Source organism: Elaeis guineensis, chromosome 4 (genome assembly GCF_000442705.2).
Source record: "Elaeis guineensis isolate ETL-2024a chromosome 4, EG11, whole genome shotgun sequence".
Taxonomy (NCBI): Eukaryota; Viridiplantae; Streptophyta; class Magnoliopsida; order Arecales; family Arecaceae; genus Elaeis; species Elaeis guineensis.
In genome coordinates this window covers 19,680,305-19,693,777 of record NC_025996.2, presented here as the reverse complement: position 1 = coordinate 19,693,777, position 13,473 = coordinate 19,680,305, and the positions used below count along the sequence as shown (strand labels likewise).

General features: G+C 39.5%; 1 protein-coding gene across 3 annotated transcripts in view; it reads right to left on the bottom strand.

Moving 5' to 3' along the window:
* LOC105043500 (formin-like protein 3) overlaps window positions 1–12,103 on the bottom strand; it is a 44,626-nt gene extending 32,523 nt beyond the window's left edge. For 2 of the 3 annotated variants that reach the window (XM_073255783.1, XM_073255782.1), the window contains exons 1-8: window positions 11,882–12,103; window positions 9,336–9,575; window positions 8,561–9,261; window positions 8,252–8,473; window positions 7,735–8,146; window positions 5,959–7,654; window positions 5,364–5,493; window positions 3,238–3,309 (exon numbers count right to left, since the gene is read on the bottom strand). In XM_073255783.1, coding sequence (XP_073111884.1) covers window positions 3,238–3,309; window positions 5,364–5,493; window positions 5,959–7,654; window positions 7,735–8,146; window positions 8,252–8,473; window positions 8,561–9,261; window positions 9,336–9,408 — 3,306 coding nt within the window. In that variant the 5' untranslated portion in view covers window positions 9,409–9,575; window positions 11,882–12,103. The remainder of the gene's footprint in view (window positions 1–3,237; window positions 3,310–5,363; window positions 5,494–5,958; window positions 7,655–7,734; window positions 8,147–8,251; window positions 8,474–8,560; window positions 9,262–9,335; window positions 9,576–11,881) is intronic. The other variant, XM_073255781.1, reaches the window with a different exon arrangement.
* Window positions 12,104–13,473: the final 1,370 nt, after the last annotated feature.

Here is a 13,473-nt window from a genome sequence, read left to right as displayed (position 1 = left end):
GCTATGACGAAGTCCTTAGAGCTACTTTCAAAACGATAAAGGAAGATTTATCGTGTGGTTCTTAAATTCTACTCACGACCAAATGATACAATTGTTACAAAGACGATAATTATATCGAGTGTAGGTCATTATGTGCCATATTAGTTGGTTGTCCTCTGAACCAAGGCGAGTGGTGACACGAGTATGGCATATGGGTGATTTGTTAGAGTACATTTCACTGAGCGTGACCACTTTCGGAGTACTCTACTGTCAAGAATTGCTCTGATAGGATATGGGTATATGTGTCCCTCTGACCTGAGACTGCCTTGGTGACTTGCAAGCAACTCATTGTGCTTTGGTATCGGACTATCTGAATTTCTAATTCGGTGATGAAAAGTTTCTGGATATAGTCAAGTACTTGTGAAGCTTAAGTGCGAGTAAAGATGAAATTGACCGCTCCAAGTAAAATTGAAGATGATGCATCACTATGTTTCAATTTAGCAAAATTTTAGCCAAAGTAGTCCTAATGAGGAGTTACAGAATTTTTGAGGTGGAGACACAATGTGGACCACTCATCCTGGATAGACAGTTTAACCCAAAGTCATCCTTGAGCATCGAGTGTCAAAGGGATGAATCATACGATAACTATATCCATATGGGTTCTAGAGTATTGCTGGACATACATTCGACCTATCCGGACGTCAAAAATCATTACTAGATGGTAACATTGATTAGTACAAGAATTGTTCTTATGCTACCGACTTAGATTCGAACCTATGCGATCACACGCATAGAAGTACCGTCTGATCAAATGGCTGATCAACGATTATGAATCATTGAAGGGTTTAATTATCAATGTGATTGATGATTAATTTTTTGCAAAAATTGCAATAAATTATTTACTAATGGTTGGTAAATTAGAAGAATAATTAATTAATAATTTTATTGTTATTGGCTCAATTTGATTGAGCAATGGAGATTGGATCAGATCTAATTGAATTGGATTCAGTTAGATTTGCTTTGGATTGATTGGATGTAGCCCTATTGGATAACATGGCTTGTTCCAATTGATCTCAGAGATGCAAATCAAACTTTGAGTTGAATAAGATTCAATTTAGTTTTATATAGGCTTTGATTAGATCAAACCCTATTGGATAATAGGCTTGATTGGATCAAGCCCTATTGATCAATAACTTTCTTAATATCCATTAAAAATCAATCCCTGGATCAATGAGGTTTTAATCTAACTAATTCTCTAATTTGATTGGGCCTAATTGATTTCATAATTGGGCTAGGACCTAATTAGTTAGTTTGTTATAACTAATTCTTAAATTAGTTAGAATTGGATCCAAGAATTAGTTAGAGTTTGACCAAGATTCATGAGTCCTATTTGGAATAGGGCTGAACCAACTCCCTCCACCCATCTATTTAAGTCTCCACGCCACATCTCCTCTTCACCATGGAATATCTCATGCCCCACACAAGGTACCACTTCCTCCCCTCTCTTCTGTGTAAAAAAGAAGCCATCCCTCCCTTTTTTGGTCGCCAAAAAGAAAAGAGGGGCATCCAAGCCCCATATCCCATGCATCTAGGCTTCCTTCCCAACCCCTTTTGAAGAGATTTTGTGAAGCTTTTGCTGCTAGTTCTTAGGCATCAAAAAGGGCTTCTCTTGCTGGTTCTATAGCAAAAAATTGGAGAAGAAAAGTTCTTCCCAACGAGAGAAAGAGAAGGAAGAAGAAGAGTCTTCTTTCTTGTGCGCAGCCTTGGAGAAGTTCTTCTAGATTTTTTTCTCTATTTTTCTCTAGGATGAAAATCAGATTGGATCTGATTTCTAAGATGAGAATTTAGAGAAAAAATACTAAAAAAATCTGGATGAATGTTTGGAGCTTCCTAGAGTTCTAGATCAAGGAGTAAAAGGGAGAAGAAGAGAGAAGAACGGTTCTCTTGGATCTCTCTTTTGGGTTCTTCTAGAGCTTAGGATTTCATGTGATTTTCAGTATGAGAAATCAGATTAGATCTGATTTTCATCATGAAAAATCAAAGAAGAAAGATTCATCTTAAAGGTGTAAAAGGAAGAGCGAAAGGTTCTCTCTTGTGCATGAAAGAATTGAGAAGAAACAGTTCTTCTTTTGATCTCTATCGTAGAGATCTGATACGTGGATCCAAGAAGAAAAGGAGAGGATCTTCTTATTCTTCATGTTCCTCTTAGATAAGCCAAAACATGGTGTCTTCGCAAGCTAGCACTCTCGGAGTCATCGATCAACACATAGACTTCGTTTGGATACTTGTAGAGACCGAACACGTGTGCGGCTGCCGAGCATCATGAAGAACCAACTACCATGGATTTCGGATGTAGTGATCTGCTATCCGCGCTCAGGTATAAAGTTTTGAACTCAATTCATATTTAGATATGATCTAAATATAATTTAAATATGATCTATACTTGCTGAATTTTAGATTTCAGATGTACATACATGCATATTAGTTCATGTCATGGATCTTGTTTCGTAGTTTTAAATTTGATCTATACATGCATTGTAGATTAAATTGTTTAATCTATATTTGTTCCACTGCAAAATTTTAAAAATGCATGCATAAAACCACCACGCTTCCCTTCAATAATTTCTTCCAAATTTTAGATATGATGTTAGATAGTATTGTATGCATAGTATATAAATGGTTAAATACACGCTCACCTTACTTTCTCATCATGGTGTTCAAAGACATGTAATTTTTTCTAGTTGTATGCGAATAACTTGCAGCTCTAGTAAATTCCTATATCCTGGCCCCTCATGTTTCAAACTCAAGAGAAGGAAAGGACTATGAAGGCCGAGAGGCTTAGCAGCTAAAAGATCAAAGGATGAATGTCTTCCTGGAATCAATCATTAGTATGACAGAGGAATCTTAGAATAAACTCTTCCAAGAGACAAGGGCTCACGAGACATTGGGAAGAATCCGAAGGGTACCTTCCTAAAGTTAAACAGGTGCTTGATCATTATGATATAGCAATAGAGGTGCAAATTAATGGTACACACATACAAAAGTATGTCACACAAACACCATTATGACAGGAAAATATCCTCTTCACTGCACTTCTAAGGCAGGGCAAAGAGATACGTGATAAAGCAAAAAGACATCATAGAACATAACTTAAGAATAATAAACAGGAGATAGATCTCCATAGACCCTGGCAAAGATGAATTGTTGCTCTTCATTCAAAGCATTTTGAGCAAGAAGCAAAGGAAAGAGGAAACTTACGATCATATCTGGAAGAGGCATTTTAATTTTTGTAAGCATGATTTCACAATTATTTGCTCTGCGCAAGTCAACCTGAGAAAAGTGCATAGGAAAAACATATAAATAATCTGTAATGCAGAACAGCCAAAGAAGCTTATTAGAAAGGTCTGAAAGCACAATTTCACAAGCACCGAGGTTAAAGGTGTCTGGTAACAGAAAGATGTCACAAATGGAAAAATACTTTAAAAATGTGTATTACTGTGCACATGCACCCACACATGCATAAAAGTGTTCTCAAACAACAACATAACAATAAAAAATCATCATGCAGGCACATTCTATCCCACTACAGAAAAGAAAGAGATGATAACAGATGAATGGGGGAAAAAATTGGGAGGCACCTTCTGCAAGGTTGGGACCACCAAAGATGATGAATACAGGATATCAAAAGCAGTAAAGTCACCTTCCACAACCAGCAAAACAAAAGCACATGCTGACAAAGCTTGAAGGCGATACATTAAGAGCTCACAAATAGAAAAAGAGAAGAAAAGAAAATGCCAGTCAAGCTCAGCATGCTTGGACATATTTAAATTCATATTATAAAGTCAAGCCATCCCAGAACTGTTAATCATATGTTTACAGAAAACAACATAATGCAATTTATAAAATGATGAAATCTGGTAGTAGAATCAAGACCAAATTTTAGGTCATCTTTCTCAAAACCTGAAGTAGGTAATAATTTTCAATTTATCACAACACATTACTGAAGGTATTTCACAACATCTATGATTATTCAACTGGAATATATTTTGTGATAATCTTGTGAAGAATGAAAAGTAATGCTAGTAATAGGTGATTATTACAAAATGCAGAGGTCTAGGCCTAAAGATTGGTTGACATAATCATCCGCAGCTTTTGAGCTGGGGACTTGAACAGCAATTGTCTGTCTCACAGGAATAATTAACGAAAATAAATCTTCAGAACCAATAATACTACTAAATACCAAATCCCAGATTCACCATACCGGTGTGTACCACTCTATACTGGGTGTACCAAACCATGCCAGCACCAAACCAAGACTTACTACATAAGGCATACCAAGGCTCAATACGGGAGGCGTATCAAGTCTTGGTACGCCAATCCGACCTCTATACCAGGTCTATAAACATTGTACTAGCATAGTACCAGTACGAAGTCCGCTATCAAGATGACAAACCTTGATATAGTCTATGCACCCCAGTGATAACGATTATTTACAGTCAAACTTCAGAATGATGTTAAGAAATTAAGTGACCAAAAATGACAGAGCTAATTGGTGAACATGCAGTATGTTCATGAATATTAATATGCATTTCTTCCACATGGGAGTGGGAATGTTGTTATAACTTGAGCCCAAAAACTATTAAGTCACTATCATCGATCAAGCAATGGAGTCAAAATGCATAAGTCATCAAAATTAAGAATTTATATTGTTAATCATGATCTACAAATCTTAAAACTAAAGGTTCAACTCCAGTGTTGTATGTATATGCATGCATGTATCTATGTATGTACGCATGCCTGCGTGCATGCATGTATGTATGTATATAAACTTTCAAATTGTTCCTTTGCAGACCAAATAAATTGTAGGCAGAAAACCTAAAATATAATTGATTTTTGGTTTTTAACCACGTATCATCCAAGTCTTAAGCTATGTTAGCAAAGCTACCCAAAGATTGAACCTTGGTGAATAAAACAAAAAATATATATATTAATATAGATATGCATATCAACATGTTTTAGTATGCATGTCCCTGCAGAAGGCACATGAACATATAGGTGTTAGTCCGCATAAGTTGCAATAACACAAACATTCATAGTATTTTGACCGATCATGTAAATCACAAGATTTGAATGCGGCCTATATAAAGGGGCGAGGAAATACTGCTAATTTCAAGTATTTTCAATATATTCAAAAAATTATTCAGAAACCTCAAGAAGGGTATCAAAACATATAATGCAAACAAGCGTATGTCAGCAGAAAATGACCTGCCACTGCTCAGCACCTGTAAGACATAATCCATAGTTCACCAACACATGCGAGAAAGAATATTCAACTTAAAGTTCAAAATTGTAGAAAAGATCTAAAAGAATATTATATTAAATACCAGCTGAACTATCTCTGGCTTGCTGATGCTAGAACCACGTCGAGTTCCAGCCTTATCTTTCCCACTTCCATTAGTTGCAACATTAGTGGAGAATAGACTTTCCAGCTCAGAAAGATCAATCTCAGGGGCCCTATCCAACACATTTTACTGATGAGAATTTAAGATTACACAAAATTCATTTGCATGCAAAACCGATACCCGTAGAAGACATTGGCATGTAATTGTTCAGATATTTAAAAAAGCAGTCTTAAAATAACAGCTTCAATATAGGAATTTTGGGTTTGGAGAATTTGGTGTTAGCTCAGTGTCATATTCTAGATCATTCGGTTAAGATGTCACAGAAAATATATGGCATTCTTCAAACCTAATGCACCTTGGGAGGAATGATAGCATATTCTGTTACTCTGCATTGTTTCTGGATAGAGAGATTAAAGACGGAAGGTTACAACTGCAGGGCCATGGTTTCCAATGATCAAACAAGACCATAAGACCATTCAGTTCCATTAGGTTCCATAGAATCCTCCCAATAAAGCAAGCCAACACAAGCTTATCAGTAAAATTTTTGGAAATTCCAAGGTTATAAAAGTGCAGTTACCTTGTCTGATTCTCTTGTTTCTGATTATCAGCCCACAGACTTCCTTGCATTGCACGAGTAACTTTCACCCAATGTAATGGCTTCAATGAAGCCTTTTTTGGTTCACTAGCAGGTTGTGTAGATCCACAACCTCTTCCTAAACTTGATGAACTAATTTTTCCCCTACTTAATGTTGGAGGGGATGGTGCTGGTGCATTTGAAACCTTGGATCCAGGAGGCTGTGGTGGACCTGGTACTCCACAACTTCCTCCATGTAAGGGTGGCGGAGGAGGCACAACCCCAGCAGGTTTTGCTGCTTGAAAAGGCAGCAGAGGAACAGTCCCTCTGTTGCTAGGTACCAAGGGAGGAGGAGGAGGTGGGACTGGAGGGCTTGGTCGTACAGAATTCAAAGGAGGTGGGGGAGGTGGAGGTGGAGGTGGAGCCCCACAAGCAGTACTGAGGTCAACCCAACTTGAACTTGGAGGAGGAGGTGGCGGAGGAGGATGGGGAGGAGGAACCTTTTTAGACACGGTGGGTAGAGGAGGGGCAGGAGGAGGAGGAGGAATCTTATTAGGAATAGTAGATGGAGGTGGTCGTGGTGGTGGTGGAGTTGGAGGTGGGGCCCCACGACCCATACCAAGGTCAACATGAATTGAACTTGGAGGAGGAGGTGGCGGGGGTGGGGGACACTTTTTGGACATAGAAGGGGGAGGAGGAGGAGGAAACTTATTGGAAATAGTAGGGGGAGGTGGAGGAGGAGGAGGTGGTGGTGGGTCCCTATTTGATTTAACAGGAAGAGGAGGTGGAGATGGTGGAGGAGGAGGCAAAGGGTTAGAACTATTTTTAGTAGGAAGACTAGGAGGTGGTGGAGGAGGGGGGGGAGGACCCTTTTTAGACAAAGCAGGTGGAAAAGGGGCAGGGGGAGGAGGAGGAATCTTATTAGGCATAGTAGGTGGTGGTGGTGGTGGTGGTGGTGGTGGTGGAGTTGCAGGTGGAGGCCCATAACCCGTACCAAGGTCAACATGAATTAAACTTGGAGGAGGAGGTGGTGGGCGTGGAGGAGCCTTTGTAGACATAGAAGGGGGAGGAAGAGGAGGAATCTTATTGGAAATAGTAGGGGGAGGTGGAGGAGGAGGAGGAGGAAAAGGAGGTGGTGGTGGTGGTGGTGGTGGGTCCCTATTTGATATGGCAGGAAGAGGAGATGGAGGTGGCGGAGGAGGAGGCAAAGGGTTAGAACTACTTTTAGTAGAAAGACTAGGAGGTGGTGGAGGCAGAGGACAACTGGTAGATACATTGACAGGAGGCACTAAAGGACCTTCATCAAATGTGACAGGGAGAGGTGGAGGGTGAGATGGAGGCCCTGTAGGTCTTGTGGTTGAAAATGGTGGTGGTGGTGGTGGCAGTGGTATGGACTCACTAAATAAAGTTAACAACGATGAGGATGATTGGGTTTCTTTAATTGCGAGACGGGATGGTTCAAATGGTAGAGATGACGGACACATAGGCGAAGAAGGGGAAGGATGGGACCAAAAAGTAACTTTATTTGACGAATCATGAGGTGGAGAGGGAGGAGCTTGGGGCAGAGCAGTGAGTGTTTCTGATGGTTTAGATGTGAGACTAACTGCAGAGGGAGGAAATGAAGGTCTTGAAGGTGGTGGCAATGGAGGCATACTGTTGTCCTGAATCATAACCATAGAGGAAGTTGACTGTGCAAATCCTGTTATGAAAAAAATGTATTATCAGGCATAACTTTTCAATTCATGAGATGAGCACTAGTACATGGAAATGTAACCTCACCTGTCAAATTAGAATCTTGATTTGTATTATCATTAGGTGTGTTTTCTAATTCTGTAGTGATGCTTGTACCATGTTGAACCTTTTCATGGTCCACTGAAGAAACAGAATCTGAAGTTACAGACTCTTTTTCTTCATCAGAGTCTAAAGGTGAGATCAGTGGCATCCCTATACCAACTTTACTTTGCAGCCTTGAAAATTCCTTCACATCAAATTTTTCTTGCAGGTAATTTGCTGAGATTTGTTTGACCAAGCAAAAGGCAGCAGCATCATTGCTTTCAACCCATTCAACACCACTAAAAAGTTCTTGCACCCTTGAAAAAGCTTCTAGAGGCAATCCACCTTTTATATCACCATTTAAAGTTGCAGTTGGAACTCTGGGAGGAGAGATTTTTTCAATGTCGCCAAAAAGCACCTGAACTCCGAATTTATCGGGGAAAACACATAGAAGAAGATAAATTAATATTTCTAAATTCATCTTGGCATGAAAGACTACACAGAACACCAAGCTATTTCTTACCTCTGCTCTAAAACCTTTTGGATACAGGTACTTTGAATCCCAAAGTATGTCCACATCATCACAGTTCAGCATCAATATATTCGACCGAATGAAAGCAGTATTGAACATGATGCGGAACATCATAACCTCCCTTTCTGGATCAAAATCAAGATGAACACATTCCAAGACAACATCACCTTGAACTAAGCATTGGATATCAATTTTAATCACATCACAATCTTCCTGTATGAACAAATCATCTTCCAGTGCTTCAAATACAGGAACTGGAGCAAAGTGCAGCACGTTAAGAAGAATAAGAAAGCGCATTACCTGTCTGTAGTGTCGCAAGGATTTCTTCTTGGGCATTGAAAAAAGCATGCTGGTTGAAAGGCCATCTTCGCTATGGAGATTACAGCCAAAAATACGGACTAATGGTCTGCATCCATTATCAGAATCAAAGCTTGGAAAAGCACGAAGAATGAGGCAATCCAAAGAAAGAGCTCGTTCTATAGGAGGCCATTCTGGAGAAATATTCCTTCTAGCAACATAATGCAAGTAACGGAGCTGGGATGGGAATGGATTCAGTGGTGATAGAAGTTGTAAAAATCCTTTAGGAGCCTCACGATGAATAATTTCTAGAGTTTTCCGTTCTCCACTGTGCAATTTTCTAAATATCAAAAAACAAGCTAAAAGAAATGCTAAGAGTGGCCAACCCCCTCTCTCACAATGGAGCAAAATAATGTTTTGATTACTCCTGCGAGACAGCCAATTTTCACTGACACGAAGGAAGTGCTGAATAAGAGACAAAGGAAGAAGAGGGCAGCCTTCATACTGTCGTGGGTAATCAATGACAGTGATATCATATTCACAGAGAACTTCTGCAAATTGGCTTCTCTTTTCTCCCTCTCTGAAGTTAAATGCAAGAAAGGAAGAATCGGCAAATTCTTCGTGGAGCTCAGTAACAATTTCACGCAAGTAGATATGGTATATTCCATCAGATAAAACCTCGGTAGAGAAGCATGAATCAAAAACTGCATAAGGAAAAAGAATATCTTATACAGGTAAATATCCAGATGTACCCAATTTAAATAGTTCAAACACTTACCATAAACTCTGTCAAGGAATTCTAGCAAACCATCAGGAGGCCTCCTATAAAAGAACCTGCTAAAGAGAGACATTTACAACAATTTGCAGATTTGCTGCCGAATCAGAAAATGAGTCCTGAACTGCAGGTTCTAGATAAACTTGGCATACCAAGCAATGTGAAATCTTGAACAACATGGTACATGACTCCCAACATCAAAATCAGAAGGATGCCTTGATGTAAATATCACTTATCTGATCCCTGAAAACAATGAACATAAACAAGAAAATGTAAATTCATGAAATATTGAACTATAACAGAAATACAACCCCATATACCTTTCTGGTTTTTTTACAGAAAAGTCAAAAATAAAGCTTTAGGATGAAAAATTCATGACAAAACGTTCAAAATTTAACACCAAAATTAGAAGACACACAAAACTCTACACGAGTAAGACATCCTCGGGCACCTGAATGTCTGCACTCGAGAAAGGAAAAGTAAATCCTCAAATCTTAAAGAGCTGAAAGCCCCTCCCAATAGATTGGAGTAGACTATGCTCAACTCACTCCCAGACAGCACAGAGATTAGACAAAATAACTCAAATATCTTTACTGATAAGTTCATAGTCATGCAAATCATGATCTTTATGTAATTAATTTTAAGAGGAGTGTCTAGCATTTAAACGGCAATGCCATTTAATAGTTTGTGTGGATTAGCGATGTCTAATCACCCTTGAGCAAACCTAAAAGAGGATCATCCTCTTTCCAAAGTTTTCTTTTAAGCTATGACCTCTAATCAACCAAATACTCAAGTGCCCTTAATGTGCAGTCCTCCCATTTTATTATTCGCTTGATCTTCAAGAGGGCTCGCCAAGTTTATTAGTGTTTCAGGTGGGAACCAAACAAAAAATAGCTACAGTAAATTGAAGCAGGGACCCACAAGCAGGGTTACGTTTCCAGAATATAGTTGTAAAAAGGGCACATAGCAAGCATTTGAGAAGGCAAATACACATTTCATTTACCATAAATCAACTTTGAACAACAGACTGCCGAATATGTGACAGATACCAATTCCAGTACTGGAGGCCTGATTATATATGAACAAGGGATGACAGCACTTACTGAGTCAATTTGAGCAAAAGTACAACCAAAGCCTAAGCATAAGTCATTTGCACGGATATTTTTCCAGGCAAGAGACAAACTGTAGAAGTTTCACTTGGAAATTGTCATTTATGATATTCAAAGCCTGGTTGAAATCTAAATGGAAACAAAAAAACAATATGGCAAATCATTCTTATTTTGTAGGGATGGCAAATCTTGAGCGGACCCGCAAACCAAATCTGGGTTACCCCAGTCAAACACAAAATAACTGAGGTCAGGTTTGGTTTGGGCCCCAAACCTGACAAGTCAACTTGAGCTGGAGAATCCTTAAAATGTAGCCCTAGACTCCTCAATTGTGATAGTGTGGTGCACCATGAACTAACTTGGTTCAGTTGATCAGATAAGTTGTGCAATTAAAGGTTAAAAAAAACAAAATTTGTGGAAGATAAGTAGAGTGGAAAGCATGTAAATGATTTCTTCTAGATCATTACATTAATTTCTTCTGACAACTCTCCTCACTCTACTTTGACACATAACACTACATCCTCTCTTCTTTGCCCCACCTTCTTTCAATTTTTCTGAAGTATATAATTGAAAAATGAAGTAATGATTGTGTGGGCAGATTGGGTGGACGCATATATAAATTAAAAAAGATCGAGTATGGATACATTATTGTCAGCACATTTACAATCTGTTATCAAGAACTGTAACACAGAAAGGATAAATTTTTTTTAAGAGAAAGACAGACTAACACTCTAGAAGAAATAAAGAAACAAGAGGATATGGAAAACATGTGAATAAATCTATGGCATATAAATCGAGTAAGATGCGGTATTTATACAAGCAAAATTTCCATCACCTCTAAAGTTATTTCATGGACCAGTGAATACGGAAGAAGTGAAAGATGCAAATATATTTTCAATTTATCCCTTAAGTTGAAGCATAACTCTGGCGCTCCCACAAGCACTCTTCACCCACCTTGAATTAAAGTAAATGGTTCCGAACAAACAGAAGCATGTACCGCATACTCATCACATTGTTTCTCAAACCTAAGCGAGCCCATCGGTCAAATGAAGCAACCAACTTACATCACTAATCCTCTATTTTGCTGCAAGAGCCCTTTCCTCCGTACTTGTGAAACCACTGTACAGTTAATTTCTTTACCCAAACAAGTCACTTGGGTAACAGAACTTGCCCTAGTAGGCCGCTTTCAGTATTGAACTATTAACAGAGAAATTGCCGCCAAGAACCCGTTGGCAGCTCGGATTTGCAAATTTAGGGCAAAAAATTCTCCCTAAACCACCAGGAAAACATAATTTCCGCTACCCATGGCCATGGTATCTTTTACGCAAGTAGAGAACCCTTTCCAGAAACGCAAATCAACATCCCTTGGTAGAAAACACTAAAAGATAACCGGAACCGAGTGCTAAACCGTTCTCTAAAGCAGATAAAACCAAAGATTATTACCTCGGCGAGTGAAAAATCCAGTCCGCTGCTGCGAGGGTTTCCGGATGGTGAAAAGAGACCGCTGGTTGAAGGATCGAAACAGCGCACTGGTTTGAGAAGGTTTTCTGAATACCCAAATTCACAGGGAGAGAGGAAAAGGAAACGGCACTCTCTTCTCTGCTACTTTTCTCCTTTTTCTTTATTGGGACTGAGATGGACTGATGCGGTGCACGGAGCCCGTATCTCGCGGAGCGTTGGAGGGGGATGGATTCGAAATTAAAGATCTAGCGAATCTTGATTGTTCGGATTTATAGATCCGAATCCGCGTCTTCATTAGCCCGACCGTTGGGTTTAGGATGCGAGCGCGAAGTTTGACCCCCGCCTGACCCATCTATTTATTTATGCTTCGTTCCGTGCTCTCCCGACGGTGATTAAGATGTCAGAACCATAGCCCTACTGATTTATTTCTAAAATTCAGCCACTTTAGTATTTTTTTTTTTTTATAGATGACTGCTTGCCCAGCCTTCAATCCGATATTCGAGATACTTTATAACTATTGCCGAAGATTACAATCAAATTTTTGGCCAACTCATGAATTTATAGAAGTCTACGGTCACTTTAATCCTAAAACGGGAGATTCAAATGAAGCTGATAATTCAGGATTGGCTAGGATCCCAGAGCAGATCGAGACTATGATCTATCTAGTAGTTCCTATCATGGGACAGAGACTTCGAAGGACCAAGTGTAGGCTCATGGAGCAACAGATCCAGGATCACCTAGATGATTGACAAGCTAACGCCCTTTCCATGATAGGTAGGACCATCCTCGTGAGATCGGTTCTAAGTTCCATTCTGATCTACCTCTTGGCGAACATTGTTATGACATACTCTTATCTCAGGAGACTAGAGTAGCAATTCCGAAATTTCCTATGAAGCTCTAGATAGGACGATCATAGGCTTCACCTGTTGTCTTGAGAGGTAGTTTGTTGGTCTATGCAAGACAGAGGCTTGGGGATTTAGTCCCTACTGATTAGAAGGGAGGCTATGATTGTCAAATATGCAGTTAGATTCCTCATCTAGCCTGATTGTTTGTGAAGCAGAGTGATGAAGGCTCAATATAGGATATGGAGTCAGAGGTCCTAGATCCGGATTGATCGCAAATGCTTCTTTATCTAAAAGGAGATTTGTATCTGCACCCCTGTAGTACTGGCCTAAGTCAGATGGCTGTTTAGAGATGGAACTTCGATCAATGTGAGTCAAGATGCTTGGATTTCCAGATTCCCCCTCTTATATTAGCCAACATACGTCGGTATGGAGGTAGAAAACCACTTGCGAGTCTATGAGTTAATCATTGCCTACGACAGGGGTTGGAGGGATCAGGATGTCGCCTATCTTTTTGATGATCAGCTGGCTGAGAGGATTTTTGCTATTCCGAATCGTGTCCATCATAGCCCATATTTGAGGGTGTGGCGATGGTCTTACTATCCTAAGGTTCTTATTAGGGGCCTCATCAAGATAAAAGAATCAAGGCTGTTTGGATCTAGAGAGTGGTTATCCATCCCCTGATCAGACTTTTTCTCTGAAAGATCGCTTGAGATTGGCTTCCAATGTAGA